At 56.9% G+C, this 26,904-nt stretch overlaps 1 protein-coding gene across 2 annotated transcripts in view; it reads right to left on the reverse strand.

Moving 5' to 3' along the window:
- The window catches only part of LOC114508689 (mitochondrial intermediate peptidase), an 81,899-nt gene that overhangs the window by 34,643 nt on the left and 20,352 nt on the right, over positions 1-26,904 (reverse strand). For both annotated transcript variants that reach the window (XM_028526718.2, XM_036011204.1), the window contains exons 9-15: positions 25,755-25,815; positions 22,988-23,040; positions 16,426-16,579; positions 14,606-14,683; positions 12,957-13,161; positions 11,092-11,201; positions 425-499 (exon numbers count right to left, since the gene is read on the reverse strand). In XM_028526718.2, the coding sequence (XP_028382519.1) occupies positions 425-499; positions 11,092-11,201; positions 12,957-13,161; positions 14,606-14,683; positions 16,426-16,579; positions 22,988-23,040; positions 25,755-25,815 (736 nt within the window). The remainder of the gene's footprint in view (positions 1-424; positions 500-11,091; positions 11,202-12,956; positions 13,162-14,605; positions 14,684-16,425; positions 16,580-22,987; positions 23,041-25,754; positions 25,816-26,904) is intronic.

Consider the following 26,904-nt stretch of genomic DNA (forward strand, 5'->3'; position numbering starts at 1 on the left):
CAGCCCCGACACCCCGTGCTCCGGGCCTCTCTGGGGACCCAGGAACCTGGGTCTGAATGTCACCGAAAACTAACAGTCATTCCTCTGGAAACCTCGCATCTAAAATCACAACATTTTAAAGAAGACACAAAATGAATAATAGATCATTCCATTGCTGAAAATGTACGATTTAGAAAGAATGATGTCACTTTTCCAAGCTTTGATTTCCCAGACTGCACACAGAAAATAACCTAATTTCACATCTACTGCGTAAGGACTGTGTGAGGATCAAATGAGTCAATTTTGGTCCAGTTCTTTGAACTCAGATGAAAGATGTCTTAGAAGCATAATTGTTATAATAAAGGTGTAGCTTTGGCAAGAATTTAAAGTTACGTGTGTGTTTTGAAAGAGGCCCGAAAACTCCGGAACAAAGGTGCGCACGTACCTGGAGCTGCATGTCGGCCGCGGCACAGACCTTCTTGGACTCGCACAGGCGGGACACCATGTTTCTGGGCATCGCCTGGAGAGACAAGAGGGCACGGGCGCCGGTGAGCTGCTTCATTAGCAAGTCCTTGCACTACGCTGCTTGTGAGGCAGGAAGGTTGAGAACAACATCAAGTGAAAGAAGAGTAGAGTTTCATTGTGGTTTACAACTAACAACTTTGAAGTGTTTTCGTTGAGGAGATAACACGGGATGAGGACCTCAGCGCTCTCGAGAGCTCAGGAGGGGCTGGGGTTTTGTCTGTCTCTTCCCTGGAGTGGGCTCGGGAGCGGCGCCCTCTCCAGCTTTCCATGCCCCCGACATTCAGCCCCATCACTAACGCCGTTCGCCCGGCTTCAGCTCCCACAGGACACCCGGGCGGGAAAGCTCTGCAGAGGGTGGCTGCCCCCCCCACCCCCCAGGAAAGCCGCAGAGCAGCAGCGGCAGTCTGTCTGGCTGCTGTCAGGCCGACGTCTGTGGGTACCAGTGGGTTTCGGCCAAAGGACAGTTCACTCAACAGACATTCGCCGACCGCCAATTGTGTGACAGGCACAGCTGACGTGTCAATGAGCAAAACAGAGGAAAAAAATCCCAGTTCCCAAGGAGCTTGTATTCTAGGAGACCTTCTTACTTCCTTAAAATTACCACTGAGAAGAAAAAAAGAGACACGTTTCGCTACTGCACCCCCTGCGGGCCCCCGGAATAAAGGACGGAGATCCGCAGCACCAGCCCCTCTGCGCCACCGCCCCTCCGCGCCGGCCGAAGGCTCCGGCCGTGCTAGCTACACGGCGGCCCTGAGTGCAACCTTCATTCCGGGTGAGCTCATCTGTGAGCTTTGCTGCCTCTGAGGCTTAAGCAGGCCGTCGACAAACAGTGAATGAGGGTCTGAGGAGCATATAATGCATATTCACATATTCCAAAGGAAGTTAAATGGTAAGATATGCAAGTGGTAAATCTCACTATGAGCAAAAAGCACCGACCAATTACTCATCCATTCATCAACCAACTCCTAGCAGAAGGCACCTTTCTAGGCACTCTCACAGCGAAACCCGTAGGAGATAACGTTACTTTTCACTAACCTGACTCTCAGTGTGGTTTTCTAACAAACTAAGATGATGTGAGACCAACCTTTAGAGATGCTTCCACATTCTCTCGAACTGCTCCCCAACAGCTGGAAGGAGCAGAGTGCTTTGCGTTTTACAGGGTTCAACACCGAACACTTTAATGAGTGAAAGAGGTTCAGGTTCCATTTTTTCTCTAAAAATTCCTGTAATACCATGTTCACAGTTTGTACACATTATTAAATTTGACCGACTAAGATTTCTGAGGTAAGTATGAAGGCGTTCATTTTTAATTTCTGAAACTTGAATTGTATCGAAAGGGGCAGAGGAGTTGGCGACTGGTCCGGCCCACCTGAGTGCGCCGCTGGGGCCGAGGTCGGGCCTGCCTCTGCCTCCCAGTTCAAAGCTCTTGTCTAGACTTAATTGAGAAGCATTAAAACGGAAAATTAGAAAAGTTTCAAAACAAGTTAAACCTGCCAAAACTAATCTAGTTCTCGTCACACTGTAATTTTTACCTTCAATCCTCATTCATGTCTCCTGGAAGAGAATGACAGGGGAAGATTTATTACAAGGCTCCGTGGCTCCTTGGAAATAGATCTTAAGCGGCTGTAGCCTTGGGCTGACTTTCACACATGAAGGCAACAGACTAAATCCTATAATGATGCAGCACAGAACAGTTCTGAAATGAGAGCGCTAGAATTTTCCTAAAAATACCACTGTAGAAAAGGGCCTGTGGCTCCGTGAGACGTGCTGTATGAGAAGAATGGCCGTTTCCCACCGTGTCAAGGAATGTTTCAGTAGCAAAGACTGAGAAAAGAAAACACCCACAATGTTGTATAATATTGACGTTAGCAAGTCTGACGACCCTTAAGGGGATTCTGACGTGAAACTATGCGATCTCCTGACCCGTCACTGGCAGGACCCACCAGACACCCCATGTTTTACTGTGCGAACCCGGGCGCATCCCCCAGCCATCCGGCTCAGCTTCTGTCAAGTATGGGCAGCTGCGGACCCACTTCATACATTACCAGACACAACGACATAAAAGACACATACAACAGTGCTCGTTTCTATTATCTGTTACGCAACCACATCCGGGCAACCGGAGCAGCCCTCCAGAGGCGACTCTCGGCAGCAGTGCACAAGAGGTGCGGCTGTGTCTGGTGGTGACGCAGTTCAGGCCGCAGAATTATTCCTGAAAAACACCCTCCGAGACAAAGCACCGAGAAACTCAGGGCAATCAGAGGTGCACCAGGAAGATGCAAGTACTCTGTACATTTATGCACATAAGTTTTCTCAAACCACACAGAGCAGAGCGGGTGGGATGACCTCCTAATCCCGGGCGGCGAAAGCACGGCTGGCTCTCGAACAACACGGTGCAGGGGCACCGACCCCAGTCAGCGGCCTCGTACAACTTGTAACCCCCCAAACCCCAGCTACTAGACAGCTCACTGTTGCCCAGGAGCCTTGCCAGGAGTAACACAGTAAACAGTCAGCACGCATGTTGTGTGTTACGTGTACGGGCACCACATTCTCACGTTGCAGGGAGCCGGAGGCAAGGAGACGCCATGAAGACCCTGAGGAAGAGGAGGCGCGCTGACAGCACCACTCGGGTCTGTGTGACAGTGTGCGTAGGTGACCCACGCGCTGCACACCCGCGGGTTCCAGGGTCACCCGCGCCTGCTCTGGCGCCCCAGGGGCGGGGACCGTGGCAGGGATGACGGGCTGTGGGCGATGAGCACAGGAGAGGTCAGCGCTGCAGGGGTGACCGAGGTGCCACCTGGGTGCGAGACGTGGGTAGTGGGGGGGCGCGCAGGTGTGTGGCAGGTGTGGGGCAGGTGTGGGGCAGGCGGCACACAGGACATCTCGGTCCCTTCTCCTGCACTCTTCCGTGAACCGAAACCTGCCCCAAACGGCCCTCCTAATTAAAAAAAACTAGGAGGGGAGAAATGATAGAGCTGTGATCGATCCTGGAGGAAGATGTTCAGCCGTCAGCTACTGCTGGCCAAGCAAATTGGTTATGTAGCAAAAATCTAAACGATACAATTTAACACTGACTTAAGAGATTTGTATGAAAATTCAGACCAATTAGAAAATATACAGGGTACTCAAGAACAAATAAAACATTTCCAAATAGTGATGACACACAAAACCGTAAAATAAATACCAACACACTGCGAAGAATCAGTAACAGTCAGACCAGTGCAGTACCAACTGTAGGAAGACCACTAGCTCCCTTGCAGAGGCTTGAAACTCTTGAACCACACTTCTTCTAACCGGTAGTCAGTAAAGACAAGGTGACAACGGAAATTAGCTACGTTGCTAATACTCTGTAGGAAGGTCGTGGAATGCAGTCAAAGCTCAGCATTGCAAATGAAAACTCACATACAAAGATCTGAATGCACGTGTTAGGACAAAATTAGCTAAGTGTCCACCTTAATAAATTGGGGAGAGAAAGAACAGAAAAAGAAGAAGGAGGGAATAATAATACAGAAACTAATGAACTAAAACAAAACAGAAAGGATAAACAAAGTTAGCATTAGTTTGATGAAAATACCAAGAAAGCAGACAAATTTCTACCAAGATTAATAGAAAAAAAATGAAAGAATATTAGGAATGAAAAGCACAAAAGCACATAACCACACGTTGAGCAGGATTTGAGGGATAAAAGAATGCTATAAATAACTTTATGCCAATAAACTTGAAAACTTGGATTCAGAGGGTAAACTTCGAGAAAATTACACTTTAGCAAAGCTTACTTAATTAGAAAAGAAGGCCCCAAAACTCCTGACTGTTAAGGAATCAGTCACTTAAAAAACGTTCCCACAGAGAAAATAACAGACTCTGGGTGGTTTTATGGACGGGTTCCGACAACGTCTCAAGGAACAGGTCGTTGCGCTTTCATGAAAGCGCCGTGCCGGTGCGGAGAAGACGGGGAAGGCGCCCTCACGAGCTCCTTCCACCCACGAGTGCACGCAGCTCCCACGCCGGCCAAGAGCAAGACGGCCACGGGCGGCCACGAGCCCACCTCTCTCGCAAGTGCAGATGCAAAACCCTCCATGCACGAACTACGGGCACTCTAAAGCCAGCACTGTATTAAAAAACGAGAAGTCAGGACCAAGGTTACTCATTGTGGGACGCAAAGGTGGCTTAGCGTTTGGCAGGCACATTCCCTGCTTTAAGAGATCAGGAGAACAAACCAATTACCTTCAGAGATGCATACACAATCTGATAAATTGTGATACCTGTTAATAATTACATTTAAAAAATTAGCAAACTAGAAACAGGAAGGAATTTCCTTTTCCTGAGATCCACCAAATCTACAAGAAACATCTTTCTTTATGATAAAACAGTGGAAAAATCCTTTAAATTCCTTTAAAATCAAAGTAAAAGCAAACCGTGCCCACCTCACAGCTTCTTCTCGTAAGCTGAGTGGGGCCAGAAAAACACAAAGACGATATAAATGCAAAAAAGGGAAGCGGCCATTATCTGCAGCAGAAGTAACTGTCCAGTTAAAACGTTAAAAATCCTACAGACAAGTTGTTTTGACTAATGAGAAAGTTTAGCAAGGTTGTTGGAAAAAAGTCTATATACAAAAATGGATAAATTGCAGTTTTAAACACCAGCAACAAACGATTATAAATTATCACTTAAAAAATATACTATTTACGCCCTGGCAGGTATAGTTACGTGGGTTGAGTGCAGGCCTGTGAATCAGAAGGTTGCTGGTTCAATTCCCAGTCAGGGCACATGCCCAGGCTGTGGGCCAGGTCCCCAGTAGGGGGTGTGTGAGACACAGCCACACATTGATGTTTCTCTCCCTCTCCCCTTCCCCTCTCTATAGAAACTAAAAATAAATAGAATTTAAAAAATAAAAATAAATTAAAAATATACTACTTACAATTTCACAAAGGTAAGGCACCTAAGAGCTAAGTTTAACAAAAGATGAGTAAGACCCTTAGAAAGACATTTTTTTTTTAAATTGTTCCTGTAAACCCTTCACCTTTTCTCCCCATTATCCCCTCCTCACTCCCCGCTAGTCACTGTAGAAAGAAATTTTTAAGACTTTTAAAAAGACTTAACAGTTGGAAAGGTATGTCACATTGAAGGATTGAAAGAGTCCAAATTCAGAGATATCAATTCACCCTAAACTGATCCATGGATTTAATGTAACCTCAACTAAACTCTAATCAGAGTTGTTTTTTTAAATGTTAGTTCTCAAATATACATGAAAGAACACAAAACCCCACGAATAGACAAGATTTTGAAGACTAGAAGAAAACTCAATAAAGCCACAGTGATAAAGACAGACACAGCACCTCACACCCATTAGGATGGCTACAATAAAAAAAAAACAGACAATAACAAGTGTTGGCGAGGATGCGGAGCAACCAGAACGCTTACGCACAAGGCGGGCGTGTAAAAGATGCAGTCACTGTGGAGAAGAACAGCACAGCGGCTGCTCAGGAAGTCTAAGACAGGATTGCTACGTGAGCCAGCAGCAATCGGCTTCTGGGCACACAGGCAGAGCCCCTGGGAGCAGGGACCCCAGCAGGTGTTTGTACAGCCAGGTTCGCAGCAGCGTGACTCCCAGCCGCCAAGAGGTGGAAGCACCCTGAGTGCCCACCCACAGGAGTGCGCAAACAAGAAAGACTCTTGCAACGTGTCTGCCCCTTCCACGACGGGTGACGTACGAGCGCACCACAGCGCGCCGAGTGTGCAGCTGTGTCTGACCGAAAACCAGCGTGACCCCTGCGGCCCCACCCTCCCTGTCCACCGGCTCTCACCCGAGCGACCCTTTCTGTTTCCCCGGGTGAGAATCGTCCTCAGAGGGAAACACTCGGTCCACGTGGAGGAGGTGAGACAAACAACGGCAGAAGCACTAGAAGACATCAAAACCAATGAGTTCAAGGAGCGTTCTGAGCAGTGGAAAAAATATCTCGACAGGCGTGCTGCATCAAATGAAGAGTCCTCTGAAGCTGGCTGAAACTTCAACGTGTAAGAATACACAACTTCTTATAAATAAATGCTGGTTTTATTCTGGCCCCCCCATACATACGATGGAATACTGTCTAGCCTTAAACAGAAAGGAAGTTCTGACAAGTGTTGTCACAGGGGTCAGCCTTCAACACATGACACTGGGTGACCTGAGCCGGGGCAAAGGACCAACACCGCACGGTTCCGCTCAGGCAAGGCGCCTAGAGAGGTCAACGTCGGAGACAGCGAGTGCATGGGGACTGCGGGGGCTGCGGACACTGCGGGGGCTGGGGAGGGAGGCGAAGAGGAGTCAGTGTTTCACGGAAACCGAGTTTTCGGTCTGAAAGACGAGGAGGGTCTGTGGACACACGGCGGCAACGGGAACAGAACCGGAAGCCATTCCGTACCACCGGCCGGGCGGGCCCCTACGCGTGGTTAAGGCGGCAAACCCTAGGCTCCGTGTACCGTGCCCCAATGCTGCACCCGAGGGCGTTAAGGGAGGACCGGGATCGCGCCCCCGGGAGAGTGCGGCGCCCCGGGGAGGGTTTCCCGCTTCCCAGGGAGTGGTGGCAGGGGCGCTGGCAGGGAAAGGGGAAGAACCGGGACTGCTGCGAGGGTCCGGTCGGCCGTCGGGAGGCCACAAAGGAAGACCCTGTGCCTGGGTTCTCTGCGCCGCCGCTCAGCTGCCAGCCGGCTGTGACGCTCAGGTCAAGGCTCAGCCGTAGACACGCTGGAAAAACTGCGGCGTGGACTTGACCCCTCTCCTTGCATATTAGAAGCGGCCAGGCCCTGGCTCCCTGCCAGCAGGCCTTCCTCGGCGCGGGAGAACTACATGGCGCAGCCTGTGCCTTTCCGGACCCCACCTCTCTGCTCCCACCCCAGCGCAGTGCGGGCTGGTCCCGGGACGTGGCTCTCCCGACCGCAACCGTCTTGCCCGGAAAGTGCCCTCTGTTCTGCACGACAGCCCGCACCTCTCGGGCTCACAGGGGCGAGGCTGGAGGCCAGAGCCCACAGGCACCGAGAAGGCAGACGGCAGCCTCCAGCTCCCCGGACACGGCAGGTACCCCAGAGCCGCCCGAGCCCGGCCGACTTGCGGGGGAACGCCATCAGAGTGCTGATTCACACTGAGTTTGTGATGTCTAAAAACAGGCACTTTCTTCACACGAACTGCTCCCCAATCAATCCATACTCCCTCTGTACCTGTGGCAGAGATCTTAAGATTAGCCTACAATAACCTGCTTCGGCTTTGATGTCGCAGCTTGTTGAGACAGCCCACCCCTCCAGCACGCACCCCTGGCGCCTGTCACCTCTGACAGCCGTGACGCAGCCGAGGCCCTGACGGGCAGCACCCCTCCGACTCCTCCACCCGGGGCTCCACCGCTCTGCTGTCCCTCAGACACGACGCCTGCAGGTGCTAAGAAGTCGCCCACACATTCTCCCCACCGACAGCTCTCTGGAGCGTGCCACAGGATGGTCCAAAGCCAACCAACCAAAAAACCTTTCCTGATGCGAAGCAGGACAGGAAACGAAGCACAGAAATGTGATCCTGCTATTGTTCGTGTGGGTCATTTATTTATGAGACTTGAATTTCAGGGAATTAGCCCCTTGTCCTTAAGGCGAGAACTGCCCCTAAAATGAAACATCAAGGGCCTTGGCGCCTCATCAGCGGCAGGCGGAGACGGGCGGCCGTGGAGCTCCCGGCACTGCCCGTCCCCGCCCGTCCCCGGCCGTGGGGCAGCCTCCCGCTCTCCGAGGAACCGCGCGATTACCTGGAATTCCTCAGCGGCTGCCTGCAGGCCCCCGGCCCCGGCTGCGCCTTCTGAGCCGGGCACCGGAAGGAACTCTAAGCAGCTCACCACTCTCCTCCTGTCTCCTCTGCTTTGAAGGGCATTTTGGGACTGTGTTCATGAAACCGTCTCGTTCGAGACGGCTCTTCTTCCCGGAAGGTTTAGGAACGAGACGGAAGCCGCCCTCTGCGGGACACCCCACGGCACCCAGGCCCCAGCCCCTCCGCTCTGTGAGCAGGGTCCCCCACACTGGCCTCGGCCCCTGCGCAGGGGCCGCCCCCCTGCGGGACGTCCGGGGCCCACACAGCTCTGTGAGCTCCGGGCTGCGTGCTGTCCCTGTCACCACATGGTCCCAGGCATGGCTGAGCTCGGACGGCCCCTTCCCAGGTGACCACACGGTGTCTCTGGACGCCTGCTGCTTCTTTCACGGGCAAGTCTCACCCCCCTGGCCCCCACGCCACCGCCACGCCAACTGTCCCCACTCGTCTGTGGTGCCCAGCGGGCTGCGGATGTCAGGCGGGCCCCACCCACGCCCGCACGGACGACGACCACCACCCACACGTCCAGAAACAGGGCCGCGCGTGCCCACCTCGAGCTGGGCCTCCCCGCTCCCTCCCCGTCCCCTAACCAGGCCCAGGGCCTGCAGCCACGCTTCCAACAGCCCCGGACTCTGCTGCTCCTGTGACACTGCCGCCCCCAGGCCCGGCCCTCGCCCCTGCTCAGCTCCGCGCTGGCATGCCCTCCCTGAGATCCTGCTGCTAAGGGCTGCGGAAAGCCCCCAAGTCACAGGGGAGCCCGGAGGAGCTGCCCCCAGAGGCGAGGGAGAAAATGGGTGGGGGCAGAAGGAGTACACACAGCTCCCACGGGGGGAGGTGGCAGCAAAGCCCAGTGTGAAAGAAGCTCAGAAAACTCACTGCCCTCACCCAGGGTGGTCTGGTAAGGGGCTGGGATGGGAAGGGGTGGGCGGCGGGAGGAGAGGCACGCTGAGGCTGGGAGCAAGTTCTAAAACAAAGGCCATGCTGGGCCCCTTTCCCGCCCCCCACCCCCGGCCACCCCGGCCCTGGCCTCAGCCAGCACCTCACCACCGGCTGGGATCACCCCAGCCCTCTGCACAGCCCATCCTCGTCCTCGGGCTGGAACCCCCCGGTGAGCCGCCCCGCCCAGCTCCCCCGCCACAGCCTGAAGGCCCAGTGAGCGCTGCACTGTGTCTTCTGTTTGGCTGCTTCGTAGATGCTCAGAACAGTGCTGGGTGCACAGTAAAAACTCAGGAAGTATTTCCCAACTGAAGGACCTGGATGTGTCCTCAGGGTCTCCTCAACACACACTGTTTATGAGACAGGCTGACGGGCTGAGGGCCCCCCTCAGAGCTTCCTCAAGAGCCCAACCCTTTGGCACACCCTGTGCGAAGCCCCCTCTGCCGCCCGCCAGCGAGCCGGGCCCTCCGTCCTGGCCCAAGGGCCCTCCGTCCTGCCCCGTGCCTGTGCCTGCGTCTCCGCTCCCCAGTCCTGCTCTGCTGCCTGGGACGCTGGCAGGGACCAGTTCACTGCAAAAGGAGGAATCTGACCAGGGGTCCCGACCACTCCCAACCCCCAGATGTGGAGCCATGGATGGGTCATGCTGTTTCCTCATGGGCTGTGTGGGCACCCATGTTACTGGCTGAACCTGCACAACTTCCCGAGTAATTCTTTGCAGATCACTAGGCAGCTAACTGGATCACTGATATTCAATGCCATCATCCAGTCCCTGAAATGGATTATGAGGAAGACTAACCCAGATGAATTATCCAGAAACTCGCCCATTATTCTGCAGTTGACAATAATGGTTCGGTAAAAATCAATTCCTCCAGAAAAGACAGGCATGGCCAAGTCAGGTTATGCATGGGGACGACACTAGAGAAGAGTCCCAGATAGAGGTGGTCTGGGCCCTTTTTTCCGACTCCATTCATTCCTTCGTTTAATTTCTTCTCGCGCCTTTCCCGCGCGAGGCGCGCGCTTCTGAAGGCGGACAACTCTCAGAGGAGCGGGCGCTTACACCCGCACCCCGAGCGGCACGGCCCGAGGGGCGCATGGCCGGCTCACGCCGTGGCCTGCACTCAGTTCTTGGAGTGGGGAAGAGCCCCTCCCCCACCGCGGCCGCGGCCACGCCCCACGGTGCTGCACGGGCTGGGTGCACAGCTAATTCGCTCGCTGCACGGCGTTTCTCATTCAGAGCCTACCTCACGGAATTTTAATTTACTTAAAATGACAACGCACTATTTACACCCAAAACTTGACACTGAAGAATGTGCAGACGTATCCTCACACAGATGCTAAGCACACTGGGAAAACACGGCCACGCAGTTCTGTGGTAGGAACCGCCGTGGACATTCAGACCGAGCGCGCGCACTTCTTCGGGAGGCGCGGAGGGGAGGAGGGGAGGAGGGGAGGAGGAAAGGCCTTTGGAGCGGGGCAGGCCGGCAGCCTCCGCGGCGGGACAGCCGGCTGCGGCCTCCGGGGAACTGGGGAGAGTGCCTCCCCAGGAAACGGCACCGGGGAGGAAGGAGGATGTCACGGGGCACGTACCATCGAGGGCAGCTACCTGTCCACACATCGTGCACTGCCTCGGGGATTCTACAGGCTAGCCCCGCCCCCCACCCCTCCCCCAAAAAGGAAAAGAGCATCAGGAAAAAAAAGACCCGGAGAAAGATCCGGGCACTGAGCGAGGGTAACAGAGGGGTGAAGCAGCGTGGAGCTCGGCGTCAGCCGGCAGGTCCCAAGGGCCCACGCCGCAGCTCAGGGGGGCGGCGTGACCCACCAGTGCCCCCTACCTGCCCCGTCCGGTAGTGCCGGGCGAACTGGCTAACCACGCGGTAGTCATTGGCAAAGTACTCCATCAGGACAGAAGGGACCTCAGCGAAGTCGGTGGGGCACCTGGTCCCTAAAATGAGGGGAAAAGAAAGAAAGCGTTGGCAAGAATCAAATCAACATATTTATCTTACTTTTTACGTGTTCTTTTAAAATTTTTATTTGTACTTCTGATGAACTATGATAAGTTTTAATTCATTAGATCAATATTTTATTTCTATAAAATCAATGCACATATTTGCATAAAAGTTTATTATAATCCTACATGTTTTCCTGTATATCGAAAGTAAAAGAAAATATTTGCACAGCTGGATAAAACACCTTGTAAAGCAGTGACTCAAACCCTCTACAAACAAGCCTGTCTTCAGCTATGCTGAGCTACACGTGAAATGCACATTAAACCATTCTGACATTTGATATAGCATTTGTATTTAATTCACTGGGTTCCACCACCAAAAACTTTCAGCCGTCACTTCTTTTAATAGAACTTCGTTTTATCCATGGATTGTTTCTTGCAACAAAGTCAACCCTCAGCGCAGACAGAAAGCAAGAGTACTCAAAGCCACAAATCCCGTAAGAACTCTTTTGGTGACGTTTTATGCTTCTGTCCGGCCCTTCCACAGTCTTCTCACTTGTCTTCTCCTCCCCGCCCCTACTGTGTGAGGGAAGTCAGTTAACCAGGAGGGGGCGGGAACGACGGGCCAGGGATGGAAGGCAGACCAACTGGACAGCGTGCTGTGCAGACAGAGGACCAAGGGGAAGTCCACCGTGCCACCAGGTGCGGGCGCAGGTGAGCAGGAAAGACGGAGTTCACACAGGGGGAAGCACAAGAAAAATAAAAACTAATGCATCACACTTTTCCAACATGCTTTTAATATGTCTCCTGACTTTGGGAAAAAAAGGCAACATGCATTCACTTACTCTGTGCTAGGCACTAAGAAGATACATATTTATGAGGGGGGACCCCAAAAACCCGGAGTGCATTTATAAAAAATTGTGTGTTCACTCTCACATGTTTAAACATCAGTCAGCTTCCAGTGCTCTCCAGTGGATATAGTACACCCAATGAGACTTTTTCCCACTGCTCAAAACATGTTCTGAGCTCACCGATCTTGATACCTTTTAGTGCTTCTGCTATTTTTTTGTTTTCACCTCTTCCACGTGGACAGTACATTTCCTTTTAAGGACTTGTTTCATCAGGGAAACAAAGAAGTCACCCAGGGTGACATCAGATGAACAGGGAGGGTGGGGCACAGGGGGTCTTGCAGTTTTTGGTCAGAAACTGCTGAACACCCAAGCATGGTGTGGGCAGGCATGCTGGTAAATCACCCATCCTGAAACAGGCAAATGCATTACGTCTTCAGAAACAATTCACCGAAGCCGGAACGCAGCCTCTCACAACACCGCCAGCTGGCTCACGGATCCTGATGGGGTCCTAGAGCACTTGCCTAGCAGGGGACGCCTGGACTCCAAGGGCCGCCCTCCAGGAGATAATTCTGGTGTTTTCTTGGGTCCCCCCCTTGTACTCGCATACACACAGAGCCTCAGCTGAAACTTACGAAGTACGAAATGCACAAAGGCACAAACTCAGCAGACAGACCCCTGAGCTTACCCCTCAGGGAGGAGGGTCGGCAGGAAGAACAGCAGCGTGAGGGACTGGGCTGCCCAGCAGTTGGAAGGACAGGGTGAGGCCACCTGGGGTCAGCGACCACAGGACAACGTACTGACAAAGGGTCAAGTTTCCTGCAGAAAGAGCTTCCTTCCCATTCAAAGTGAAACGCAGGCTCCCCAAGAGCCGTGCGGAGTGGAAGTGCCCCCCGGGGCTCACCGGTGGTGTGCTGGTAGCGGGTGCGCCCCAGCATGGAGTGCATGGCGTGCCCCATCTCGTGGAACAGGTTCTCCATCATCCCCGGCGTCAGCAGCGTCGGCGCGCTCCTCGAGGACGGGGGGAGACTCAGCATGAGGACCACCACGGGGAGCTGGTAGTCCCCGTCCTCCTTCAGCCGGCCCCCGCGGATCGTGAAGTGGCAGTCCTTGGGAATCGGGGGCAGAGCGGAGGGCGGCGTTAGGCAGCGTCGAGGGGAGAGCCGTCTCAGCGCACACACCACCGTATCAAACAAACTGTGCTCTCGGGTTCCAGTTTTACCTTGACCCTGTTCTTACTCTGTTTAGCAGTGACAGACACAAAGTCCTCTCAGCCCTTCGTGGTGCTAACACGTTACCTTTCAGAACCACCACCGACACGCTGAGCTACTACGTGGATTGGTCCACGCACTCCGGGACCCTGTGCCGGGCGGGCGCTGCACCGCGTGCTGGGAACGCTGCCCTTAGGGAGCAGAGGCCCGTGCCCCCGGACGGTCACAAGCTCACAGGAGGCGACAGACACTGGGCTCCTGAGGGCGGGGGCCTAACGCGCACTGAGCCCTGCACGGAGCGAGCAGACGCCTCCGCGCCCTCGTCTTCACCACTCGGAGCGGTGAGCTCTCACTCGCACAAAGCGAGGGGTCTGTGCAACTCCTGGAACAGGCTGAGACCACCTACACTTACTGCTGGTTCTTCACAACCACCCACGGGGCAGCTCGGAAGACGGGGGACGCTGCCACGCACCCAAGGACACTCGGCGAGGCCGGCTGGCTGCCTCCCGGGCGGGCACCCAGGGGGACCCCAGGAGCCAGCACTCCTGGTCACTGCCCTGCCCCCCACCAGCCGTCCAGGCGGGGAGGGAGAGGCCAGGACTTGGCGTCAGGCAACCGGGACCCTGGGCCCACCGGGCGCACGGACCGGCGTGCCTGTACGAGCGTCACCGCTGCCTCGTCAGAGTGCGAGGGAGACCACGTTCACCTGAGCTTTGTTATGGCACAGGGTTTGACCGGCCCGGCCCACTGCTGGGGGTTGTTACCCTCTCCCGATGAGCCAGACTCCGCCCAGGTGTGCGTGTGCAGCACCAAGTGCATCAGCACAGACAGGGGGCGGGGCTGTCGGTGGTTTCGGGCATCCACTGGGGTCCTGGGATGGCCCCCCACAGGTGAGGGGGCCACGGTATTATCCACGATGTGCAGCCGGGCCCACCGATGAGTGCGGGAGGTGGCCAGGAGCTGCGGCCCTGGCCGGGATGCTCGGGTTCAAACCCCAGCACTTCCAGCTGTGTGATGCAGGGCAAGTAGCCTAGCCTCTCTGGCCTGTTTCCTCCTCGTGTCAGTGTCTGGTTCAACAGGTTGAGGTGAACGTTCGAAAGTAGGAAACGACATAAAAGGCTAATGAGGTGCCGGCCATCACCATTACTGTCACCGTTACCGTGACCCGGACAGAGGTGACCTGTACAGACGCGTGCGATGGCTTTCATGCTGCTTCTTTTGTAATTCTACGCTGACTTCAAACTTCTACCTCCAGTAACCAGCGTTAGCGCCGTCTGACCAGGAGAGCACGCCGGAGCGCGCCCTAACGCGCACGCGAGCACGGACGCGTGCGGGGCGTCACCTGGTGTGGCTTGCCCGCCCGCTGGAAGAAGTCGCAGTAAATGTGGCCCAGCAGTCCCTCCGCGTCGTGCACCACGGCCTGGAAAAGACGGGGGCGGGTCACCTGGGAGGGTCCCCGAGAGGCTCTGCCGCGTGAGAGCACCCCCACCCGAGTCTGCCCGAGGCACAGCAAGGGGGTCTGCAGGTGTGAGCGCGTGGCCCAGGTCTCTGTGTGTCACCATGCACCAACGGTCAGTCGTGTCACTTCCCACGCCAACGGCTGCGGCCTGCGTGTGCCCGCCCACGGACGAGTCACGCACAGCGGCGGACACCAACATTTCAGCGCTTTCTCCCGCCCGAGCCGTCTCGAGACGGGCCCCGTTTTCTCCTCAGCTCTCGGAGGGTTTGAGGGGGTTCCGTGCCGGGGGTGGGAGGAGGCCCGCCCCCCTTGCTCGGGCCCTTCGCCCCGACTGCCCGTTCCCCGCGACAGCCGCACCAAACCCGGCTCTCCGGACTGCTCCCAGACCACCGGAGCAAGCTGCAAATGTGTGCGGCAAAGAGGTTTCCCCTTCAAGTCGCAGAATGTACCAACACACGTCCATACGGACTGCAGCCCTGGACCACGGAAACGCCAGCACATAGCTCCGGCTCCAGGTGACGCTCGGTGCGGTCACCGTTGACGCCCCCCCACCCCCGCACTGAGCCCATGAAAGAGGCACCGCTTCCATCGGGTGGGGGGGGCTCCCCCACTGGTCTCCCTCTAGTCTTTTGTGTCCTTTCACAGGCTGAGAGCTGCTGCCACAGAGAACCTCCTGCAAGCCCGTGTTCACAAAACCAACACGGTCCGTCCGTTCACAGGCCCAGGTGCCCGGGGCGTCCCCGTGTCAGGGAGATGGCTGTGAGCAGTGGGCCGGCGGTGCGGCCGGACGGGGCTCGCGTCCTGTGGGGGGACGCCCCCACCCTCTGCACGCTGCCCTCTCCCCGTCTGTCACCGGCTCTTCCTCCCACTGCCTCTCCTCCCACCGCACCTCTGCGCCCCGCCGGCCGCTGCCGTTTCTGAAGGGCGTTCCACGCAGACAGAGGAAGCCCCGGGTGGGGAAGCACCGTGCCCCCACTCGTGCTACCAGTTCCTCCACCTCACGATCCCATGTGGGCACAGCCGGGGACAAAGGGATGGTGTTCATTTCTGGAAACACAGCGGCGAGTGCACAGCGTGGTGGCACAGACACAGCACATGAGACGTGTGACCACACGAAGTCTCCGTGACAGCCACGGGCCGACAGCCCTCAAAACCCCACAGGAAAACGGAGACGCACTCAGGCCCCAAGCACGGCGGCCCTAGTGGGAGGTGGGCGGAGTCTGGGCCAGGAAAGTGTCGCCCCCGAAGTCACGGCAGCCCCAGGACTGAGCTAAGTCTGATGCAGACAGAGCCCCCGCAGACAGACGGGGAGGTGCGGACGGAAGGAAGGTGACCGGTGCAGCGGACGCGGGGAGCGCCAGGAGGGACCGCACGCAGCATGGCCGGGACGGGAGGGAGTGGTGACCAGTCTTCCTTCTGACACCACTTGTCCATGTGCACACCCGCCCCCGCAGGCTCCCGGACGCTCTCCCGGAGAACTGAGCCCGCGGCTGGGTGCCGGCATCCACCCCCGGCACAGACCGGCTGCCGAGAACCAGGTTTCCTTCATCCAGTGCCCGGCGTGGGAAGTGATCGTCCAGGGTCCCGTGAAACGGGACCAAGGGGAGACCCTCCACCCGGGCGAAGCCGCCCAACGACAACGGAGCCCCCCAGACAAAGCGAGAGGGCCGTCTCAGACTCGGGCGGGGAGGACGCTTGCTCACCAGCTTTCGGACGTCCTCACACCACACCTCCCCCTTTGCGGGCGGCTCGGCGAACAGCGAGATCCCGAAGAGGCTGTGGAACAGGACGCTGAGGCCCTCCATGCAGGCGCCGAGGGAGAAGAACGGGCAGTATATGCTGGGCTCGATGTTGTACCTAAGGGAGACAGCTCGGGTGAGAGGCGCTTCTGTCTGCTTCCATTCCTTAAGGCAGACTCGGGGACCCTCCCACGTAAAATGCAGAACTGTCCTAGCGATCTGAAACGGGTTACAACACAAAGGTGGTGTGATGCCACCTTTGGAGGGGACGCCAGACTCGGTTTTCTGCAGAAGAGCAGGGTACGTGTTCCTGGTCGTGCGTGACCCTCCAGGTACGGCAGGCGGACCGTCCCCGCGGGCGCAGTCTGCCACCGACGCGGTTGGGCAGTCCGTCGGTCTCCGTGAACCACACCGTACACAGTTTTCATCTTACACATATGTACTCATGCACAAAATCTCACCAATGTGAGCTACGACGGTAAACTTGACTTTACGAAACGTGTTACAGTTTAAAGAATTGTGACTTAAATCCCATAAATATTAAACAAAGACAAATCCTGAGACATACAAAGTCAGCTGAAAATTTATACCTGGTAAAATATTTTCAATGGAAAAATCTCTGTAATATAAACAATTAAATCTTAATTTACTTGTTTTACAGTTACACACCGAGGAGCATCTAATGTGTGACATGAATATTCATTTCCGAGTCACTGAATCCAGCCGAGCTTTAGAACCGACGCCAGAGAGGACGGCTGCAGAGCACAGTAAGCACCCACTCTGTTTCCGCTCTCCGGGGTCAGCAAACCAGAGACACGCAAACCACACGCACACAGACTCACGCTCACTACTAGCTGGGAGGCTGGCTCTAGTGAGCGAGCGTAAGCTGCATCGCAGAGGAGATTCCGGCCTTAGACGCCCACAAGTGCGACTTAGCTGCCGTCAGTGTTTTTGAAGAACGGCATCCGTGTGCGGAGAGACACGCCCGTGGTCCGCTGCCCTCTGACACGCTCACTCCCGCAGGCTGCGGGCAGACCAGCCGGGCGCTGCAGGTGAGGGCGGGAGGGTCTGTCTCCTGGCAGCTGCCCTCTGACCCGCTCACTCCCGCAGGCGGCGGGCAGACCAGCCGGGCGCTGCAGGTGAGGGCGGGAGGGTCTGTCTCCCGGCAGCGCACAGTGAACGTGGCAGACGTGAGTGGACCACACTGTCCCCCACGCCCAGTGCAGCAGGCGGGGCGGGCACTCAATGGACACTGTGGACGGGGGGAGTGGACGGCAAGGACCTGGGCGTGGTGGCGTGAGCTGGGGAGTGGGGGCTGGAAACAGTGAGGGGCCCACAGAAGGACGTCCGGACGCAGGCGTCCGCTGCACTGCAGGGTGGGGGGGAGGGGTGGGAGAAGGGAGAAAGGAATTCTGGGCGGAAGCAGCACCAAGACAGCAGCACGAAGACACGCAGTAGCCTGCGAGCTCCGGTGACCAGGCGGCGGCTCCACTCCATCTGAGGCACGTGCGACGGGAGGCACACGGCAGACACCGGGCTCGCCGTCACCGCGGCTTCGGGTGCCCAGGGGTGCCATCTGCCCCCTGCAGGGGAGGAGGGCCTCGGGGGCACCAACCCTTGTTTCGAGGTGAAGGTGGCACTGTGCCCTGGACCCCTTGTTCTCGTGCATGGGTCCCCAAGTGCCTTCGCGACAGAGAGGACCGAGGAAACCAGAGCTTCACGAGGCAAAGGAGATGGAGAAGGGCCCGGCGGGCGAGGAAGAGGGTGGGCGACGAGGACGAGGAGAGCAGGAGGTGGACGGCGCGCACCTAGGAGAAGCGCTAGGAAACACTGGGTGAGCAGTGTCACAGGCCGCAGAGGAGAGGGGCGTGGCGTGCCGACACAGTCACTGAGTTTTATTGCTGGCAGGTGGCTGACAGCTCCAAAAGGTCAGTCTGAGAGACTGGCGGCTGTAAATCTACGGAGATTAGGGTCCAGACTACTTATTGCTGGGGAAGGTCTGGCAAAAAAAAAAAAAAAGAAAGAAACAAAAAGAAAAAAATGCACCGCAATCTGTCCCGGAGTCCTGCGAGGGGTAATTGTTTGTGCTCTGAGATAAGGGTATCTCGGGTCCTCTGCAGGAAATGGGAAGAAGTTAACAGGAAGGGGGGGATTAAGGGCACATTACAAAGAGGGGAGGAGGCAAGCCCTGGACTGGTCTGAGATAATGCTATCTCAATGCTATCTCGTATTTGCTCAGCACTTTAGAACGCAGAGCACTTTCACATCCAGAGCCTTTCATGTCCCTCACCTGGTTCTGTGCGGCAGGTGGAGCGCGAACCACGACCTGATTTTACTCCAGTCATGTCCCTCACCTGGTTCTGGGAGGCAGGGGGAGCGCGACCATGACCTGATTTTACTCCAGTCATGTCCCTCACCTGGTTCTGCGAGGCAGGTGGAGCTCGAACCGCGACCTGATTTTACTCCAGGAGACTGAGGCTCAGAGAGGCTCCGGCCCGTGCAGAGCAGCCCGGGGGAAGAGACCACCGGCGCCCGAACTGAGCTCCGGAACGTCTCTCTCACCGGGTCTGTGCCTGGAACCAGGGCTGGGCCTGCTGGGGCCTCGACTGCCTCGCTGGGAGAACGGGGTGCTACTTCCCAGGCCCGACCGGTGAACAACGCAGCCGACCCAGTTGGTGCCGGGAGAAAGGCAGGCGCTCTGTAGACCACCCAACCCTGTGAGGGGGCTCGAGCCCCCGCAGGGAGCGCTCGCTCCTGGGCGCCCGACCACTGCTGGACCAGAGGCGCTGTGGCCACCGAGAATGGCTGGGCCAGAAATCAGGGAACGGAGGGCAGGGCACAGAGCGCTGGGGAGCAACGGGGAGTGAGGCTGTGGCCGATCCCGCCTGCCAGGAGGCCTAGGGTCTGAGTGTGCGCATCAGGGAGAGCTGCTCGGAGGAGGGGGCATCTGCGGTGGACGTGGGAAGGTGAGTTCCCTGGCTCAGGGAGGGGTGTTCCCTGGCCGAGGGGGGGGCACTGGAGAAGAGCGGGCACCGGCAAAGGCTCTCGGGAGTGACGGCGAACAGGGCACACATACAAGCTCACTCAAGCACAGATCGCCTGCTACCTGACTCAGCCACCTCGGAGCCAGGAGGCGAGCACACGCACCTGCACGCCCCACCCCGCCCTCAGAGACTCTCACGAATGGGAAGCAACTCCCTTCCTGAAGAGCAGCCAGAACGGGCAAAGGCTCAGAGGCTGCAGGAGGTTCCAAGAGCCTGAAGTTGCAGCCAGCAGCGACCAGCCGGGCCGAGCCCCCTGCAGGGCGGGCAGTCCCTTACGACACGCCCGTCGGGAGGCGCCCCCTGGCCCACGAGGCCCTGCCTCTTCACCTCCACGGGCACCTTCAGCACAGTGCGCAGTGATCCACAGATGTTCCGGTGGTCACACAGCCCGGAGCCCCACGACGATGCTCGCCAGCGGCTGCCCCAGCTCAGGACACAGCTGCTCCCCGCCCGGGCGGGGCTGATGAGCACTGGGACAGTCTTCACAGTACCCCCCCCCCCGCCCCCCCACCGTGCCCCCCGGGCAAAAGCCTGGGCCTGCGCTCTGGCCCGGGACGCTTCCCAGGTCCCCTTCCCAGGTCACCCCTGAAGACAGGCCTGTGGCTCCTTCAGCCACCACTCCCTGACCCGCACAGAACCCAGGTATCAAAGCCCCTCCCCCTACCGGTCACCCGGAGAGCCCGAACCCACGGAGAGGCACTGAACCGCACGGGGGATCCGAGCCGCGGCCCAAAGAAGAACGCTTCGGTGCATTTGCAGGATTTCCTCTCACCGCCCTCCCTCTCCCTGCCTCAGACCCCTCTGCAGCTCCACAGCAGAGTTCTGCTGCTGTTCCTGTGACCACGCTGCACGGATCTGAGTCTGCAAAGAGCCCTTTGATTACTCCTCCTCAGAAGGGAACAGGAAGAGAATTCTGTTGTCCACCACTGTTGCTAGAGGAAGTTTAGTAAGTGCTCTGCTCTTTGTTCTGCTTAAAAATGTGCTACACACGGGTTTACAAATTCCCAATTCCAAACAACCAGACACACTGTAATCAGCGTGGTAAAGGGGTATCACCACGTCTCATTGAGAACAACAGAATTCAGCGAGATCTCAACACCCTGAGGAGGAGCACGATCAGGGAAGTGGGTGCGGAAATGATCAACGGGAGATTTCCAGCTAAGGGATTCTTCGCTGCAGCCCGACTTTCGTTTTCCTCTTAAGCCGGCGCACCGCACGGACGCACCCGCTGCCAGTCAGGCTGGTTCCTGCTCCTGACGCACCTGGGGTGCAGGCGGAAACTGGGCCTGGGCGCAGCTCCCGGGATGCTGGCACGGGGCTTGGTGAGCACATGACACACAGCTGCGACCAGGGCTCGAACCCGGGCTGCACAGCCTCTCTCTCCCCCCTCTGGTCTGGGAGGGCGGCCGGCGCACAGCCTGCCAGACGGAGGGCCTGTGCGCAGGAGGGAGAGCACAGACTGACCAAGAGCGGCCTGGGATGACACTGGCAGAGACGCTGTTTGTAACTTGATCAAAACGAAATGAGAGAGACTGTTTTTGGCATCAGAAACGGTTATCTAAGCATGATGATGATGGGATCCTGGGGTGGCATTCTGCAATGTTTAGCCTGCACAGCCGCAGGGAACGCTGCTGTCTCAGCTGGCTGCAGGGTGGTACAGGAGCCTGAAGGGACCGAGTGAGGCTAGAAGCCTGTTTACCCTGCAGGGGCTCACTGCCCTGGAAGCAGGGACTGGCTCTGGCCAGCAGGCCGGTCGGCTGGAGCGCCCTCCGGACGCGCCAAGGTTGTGGGTCTGACCCCTGGCCAGGGCACACGCAAGCAGCAGCCGGCGAGTGCATAAATGAGTGGAACGACGCATCAATGTTTCTCTCTCTCTCAAATCAATGAAAAAGAAAAGTCTTTTTCCTCTCTGTTTTGTAAAAACTCAGCCACTGTCAGTGTGGTTCCGTTGGGACCTCTGAAGTCTGAGGCGAGAAAACGGCCTCACCCGCATGGCCTGGTAATCAGGCGTTGATTTCCGGTAGCGGTCGATCAGCTACACGGTTCACGTGAGACCAGAGTTCACACAAACCCTCACTGAGTTGACAAGCGCAGCACGGTGTCCCCCCTGCCCTGGCGCAGTGGGCGGGCCGGCCAGCAGGCTGGCTTCAGGGCGCGGGGACAGGGAGGGGGCACCAGGCGGCGGCCCCATTTGCAGAGGCTCGGGCCAGGTCTTGGTGCAGCACCGGGACCGCCCCGCCACCCCGCCCCTCCGCCAGACTGGCCTCTGGAAGGACACCCTGTGGGAGGTGGCAGAGCCAGGGCTGGAGCACGGGCGTAAAACAGGACCACAAAGCCAGGCGGCGGCGGGGAACCACATCAGCTCGCAGGTCTATGGGCGGAGAGGAACCGACCGGACGACGGAGGCCAGCACCAGGCGCCCCCCAGAGAGCCGTGGGCGCCGCGGGGGAGGCCTGTCCCTTCCACAAGCCCGGGACCCAGAGACTCGGGGGCGCGGCAGGGCCTGCGGTGCAGAAGCCCGCCCTGGCGTGACAGGCTCCGGGGACAGAGGTGGCGGACGCGGCGGCAGGCCTTGCTGCGGCCCTGGTCCAGCAAGCCCACGGGGAAAACACGCATTTGACACCGTCGGGGAAACACGAACACGGGCTGCCGACCGGATGATGCCAGCAAGTGCTGTGACCTGAGGTGCTGGAGTCCGGGGGCTCCTGCTGACGTTGGGCCGGCGGCAGCAGCGGCCTTTAGCCGACACGACCCGTGCGCAGTCCCCGAGAGCCCCGGGGCTGTGTCCCACATCCCACCGCGGGCGAACTTGTTCTTAAGAGCTCGGAGCCCCGGCAGAGGAGACACGTCCAACAGAGCCACCCCGGGGCCCGCAGTCTCTGCAGGCCGACCGTGCGGCACGCGGGCGGTGAGCGGGGCGGGGGCAGGGGCGGGGGCTCGCGGGCCAGGGCGGGCTCCGGCCAGTGCGGCTCGCTGCTGGGTCCGAATGTCATCTCAACTCCTTAACTGTTAAGGGGCAGCTGCGTGTCTCCAGCCCTAAAATTACTGCGGCCTGTTGGAGGCAACTGTGGGGCTGAGGGGGCCCCCAGTGAGAGTGGGTTTGACGCCCCTGCCCTAGAAGGATGCCCGCAGACGGCCAAGTCCGTGTAACGATGCTGCTTCCGTACTGACGGCGCAGACACTGTCGCGTTCACCCTGACCGACGGCGCAGGGACCACAGCAAACCCCGTCCAGTACACAGCCTCGCTAAGAGACTCAGAGAGCACGCGTGCCTTCCCACAGGCCGTGTGCAGCTCAGTCCCTGAGAGCAGAGCGTGGTGACCCAAACTGCAAAGGCGGGGCCGAGGGGCTGACCTGGAGGAGACGCAGGCTTGCAGCCCGGGCAGTGGAGGGTGGGGACTGGCTGCAGGGTCCGTGTGCTAAGTGCTCGGTAAACACTAATGCCCTCCTCCCTCCCTCCCTTCCCAAAGGGCCTTACGTACCTTTCTGCACGGAGCACGCCGCTGTAGTAGGGGGGGTCCCACGGCATTAGTTCCTACGAGGGAAAAATCCACCGTTACGGAAGCTGCTGACTACTTCACAATTCCCATCAACAGTTTAGCTAGCTCATAAAATGTAAACCCGTTTTTAAATCAGGGAGGTCCTAGGATGCCCTAAGAATTCACGACTGGGCAGGAAACAGCCGCCCCTTTATTTCAGTTTCCTGTGATCCATGCGCAGGGAGGCCCGGCTGAGGCGTGATCCTGGAATCCGGGGGAAAGGTAAACAGATGTCCTGCGGAAATGTAAACTGATGAGAGTCAACATTAACAGATTAAACCAGCCATGTTGAAGTTGCTCCCAACATGTAGCCCGTGCTCTAACCCGTGCAACATGCTGCAGGTAAGATTAGTGTACTAAGGCTGAGATTAGGTTCTTTCTATACCTAAGCGAGCAGCTTAGGGTGGATCCCCAAAATGAAAGCAACCATTTATAATGTAACTAAAGCAGAATTAACTCTAATCTTGGCAAAGAAAATATGTCACGGAGAAACACACTGCAACAGTAATTTCCATGACAGCTGTGAAGAGCACTGACAGGGAGAGGGCCCGAGCCCCTGAAGGATCACGTGCCCGCACACTGTCGCCGACAGGCGGAGGGGGTACCAGGCAGGGCGCGCAGTCAGCCTGCTTGGGCTCCTGTCTTTCCTCTCCGGTGGCGGCTTTAAGACTTGGGGAAGCGCCTTCTGCTCTCCGGAGCTTTCCCGGTTGCCTCCCAGGTGACCGGACCTCGCCCAGAGGGTGTCCTGCGCCCAGCTCCTGCGACTCCCCGCCCTTCACCACACTCTGGCCACAAAGGCCTCCTGGTGGTCCCTGCTCGCCTGGCCACCTCCCACCAGGGCGTCTGCACCTGCCGCCGCCCCCTCAGAGCGCCCTCCCGCACTGTAGCCTCCTCCCACGTCTCCACCCCAGTCTCAGCTGTAGCCGCCTCCTCCGTGCTGTTCTCCCTGTAGCCGTCATCACCTCAGGACACGGCACGTGTGTCCTTCCCCCGTTTCCCGTGGTTTCCTGCCCCAGAACGGAAGCCCCGCGCAGGCAGCAGGGGCCTTGGAGGCACTGTTCCCGGCTACGTATGTCCCGGTGACACCCCGAGTGTGGCCCGGGACTCTGTATCTCCCCCCCCCCCCGCCCCGGCGCGGCTGTGTACGGAGTCAGCAGGACCCCCCAAATAGGGCCACTGAGGAAGCGTTCCGCACGGCATGCGGGCACGAGGGTCCAGGACGGCTCTGCTGGGAGCCGAAGGCTGGGAACCCAACCTGGCAGCCACTGTTGTGGGGGGAGCAGTAACAATGGCCTTGGGCAGGGCTGTGGCATACACACACAGAGGAGGGGCCCAGGGGCTGTGGCCTGCTCAGGAAGGCAGAACCTGCGGACTTGACAATGACTGTGGGGGAGGGGGTGGGGTGAGGCCCAGGCTGCGGGCCCCCAGACTCACTGGGCCTGGCGCAGGGCTCCGGAGTCCCCACTTCTGCCCAGTTCTCGGGGGCGCCCCCCCTTTGTGGCCAGAGGACATGCACGGAGAGCCCCTGGCCCACGGCGAGCCCAGGTTCTAGCTCGGGGAGTGGGGTGAATGCAGACTGGGGGAGGCCGCCGGCCGGAGAGCCTGCACTGGCAGCCACACGGGGGTGTCTGGGCAGGGCAGTTTCGCGTCGTGTGAGATCGGAATCGACTAGCTCCCGGCGACACATTTCACAGTCCCTCCTCCGATATCCCTCAGAGGCAATTCTGACCCACCACCCAGTGTGCGAAGTCGGCTTGCCCACCGGGCCCGAGTGGGCACACGACTAGTGCCTTGGCTGGGCACAGCCCTTCCCTTAAGTTCGACAGCGGCCTGCTGCTCCGGGGGCGGGGACTTTGGCGGGTTCATCTGGTCCGTGGTGGCGGCAGCACCTGGGAAGCTGACACACAGCCCCCCCAGAGGAACGGCAGAGACAGCCCCGGCAGTCCTGGGGGTGCCCGCAGGGCCCTCACGCTGGGCGCCCCCTTGCTCCCCGGGCGCCCCACTCCCTGAGCCGGCACCCTGGCCTTCAGGACGGGTCAGTCTGTGCTGTCAGGTCAGGCGGTCACTCGATCTTGTGACAGGAAACAGCACGTGTGTTCAGGGCAGGCGCACATCACCAGTCACCTGTGTGTTTGCTCCCACAGGCAGTGCACACACGTGTGCACTGCGGCACTGACACTGGTGGTACCAGCCACCAGCCTCCCCCAGGCTCCGTAAAAGCCGCACCACACAGAGCAGCCTGCCTTCTGCAGAGAGGCAGCAGCCTCTGCAGGGGTGTGTGTCAGTGCGCAGTGTCGATGCACATTTACATGTGTGGATGCGTGCACACGCGTATCATGTCGACCGACAGCAGGGTGGGCCATGGTTCCCGGGATACGTGTATGCGTGTGTGCACGCGTGCATCATGCTGACACTGTACGCTGAGGATCCTGGGGCATGTGTGTGCATGTGCACGCGTGCATCACACTGATAGCAGTGTGCACTGTGGATCCTGGGAGGTGTGTGTGCGTGTGCACACGTGTTCCTGGGACCGTCGGACCCAGACGTCCGGATCAAACGCTCCCGTGCCTCTATCGCCACAGCGGAGGGCCGGACACAAGCCCACAGACGCCTTCGGTGCGTCCCCAGAAGACAGTCCCGGAGTCAAAAGACAATGACCTCCGCCGACTGTGTGTGTTATTAGCAAACATGCCCCAACACAGTCACTTACCGAATTTTGAGGATTTAGTTTCATTTTCATCCCTCGCATCATCTCAAAATCTTTGACAGTTCTGTAAAATAGGTTTGTCATTAACCGTTATACAAAATTTGAGCAATCGTATTACAAAAAACTAGGTGCTTATGTTACTTTCCAATGCCCATAAAATCAGAAGTAATTTGTAATGCAAATAGAAACCTGTATTGATCCCAAGGTACATGTCTTGCAAGTACTAAAGCTTAGAAAAATTAGCGACATAACAGAAACATACGAAGTATTACCGTGTTTTTTGGACTATAAGACGCACCCCCCCCCCCCCCCATTGGGAGGAATAATGGCTGTTAATGCTGCTGTTGAGTTCTATTTACATTTACATTGGTGAAATATTGTGTTATTTATATTATTAAATATTTACCACATTTTTTGCTTCAAATTTTTTCCCCTATTTTCCTCTAAAACTGTGATGCATCTTATGGTCCAAAAAGCATGGTCATTTACAAACTTTAAATACCTACTTTCTGCTATATCTTAAAAAGGTAAAAATCTAGCATATTACTTCCTATAAAAGAATATTAACATAGATTATATTTAAGACTACTACTCATAATTTTCCCTACAGAAAAACACCAGCTGCACAATAATCAAATGCATGCTTAATATTTGTGGAATATGAAATTTGTTAGAATTAACTATACTATATGTAACTAAAAATCCGAGGATGTTTGCTCAAAATGTAAACTACATACAAGTACAGAAAGAATACTAACACTTAACCAACAAAGCAAAGTGGAATAAATTCTCAAACAACTGCATAATTAACGCTTCCTCTTCATTATATCAAAGCCATAGTTATTTGCCAGATTAAAAATAAAAGTTTAGAATTTATAAATAAAATCCAAATTAGAGAGGATTAGAGAGGCATGAGTTTAAAATAGAAAATGGAAATTTGAGCTAAAATTCAACATGGTGGTGTAGTGAAAAAAGCAAACAAAATTTTAGACAGCACTGTAAGAAATCAGAGAACCTGACCCTCTTTCACTTTTACTAAATTTATCGGGGCGACACTGGCTAATACAATGATACGGGTTTCAAGTGCACGATTCCACCACACCCCATCTGTGTGTTCGGGGTCTGCTGACCAGAGTCAGACCCCTTGGGCACC

The sequence above is a fragment of the Phyllostomus discolor genome, chromosome 11, assembly GCF_004126475.2.
Source record: "Phyllostomus discolor isolate MPI-MPIP mPhyDis1 chromosome 11, mPhyDis1.pri.v3, whole genome shotgun sequence".
NCBI classification, from domain to species: domain Eukaryota; kingdom Metazoa; phylum Chordata; class Mammalia; order Chiroptera; family Phyllostomidae; genus Phyllostomus; species Phyllostomus discolor.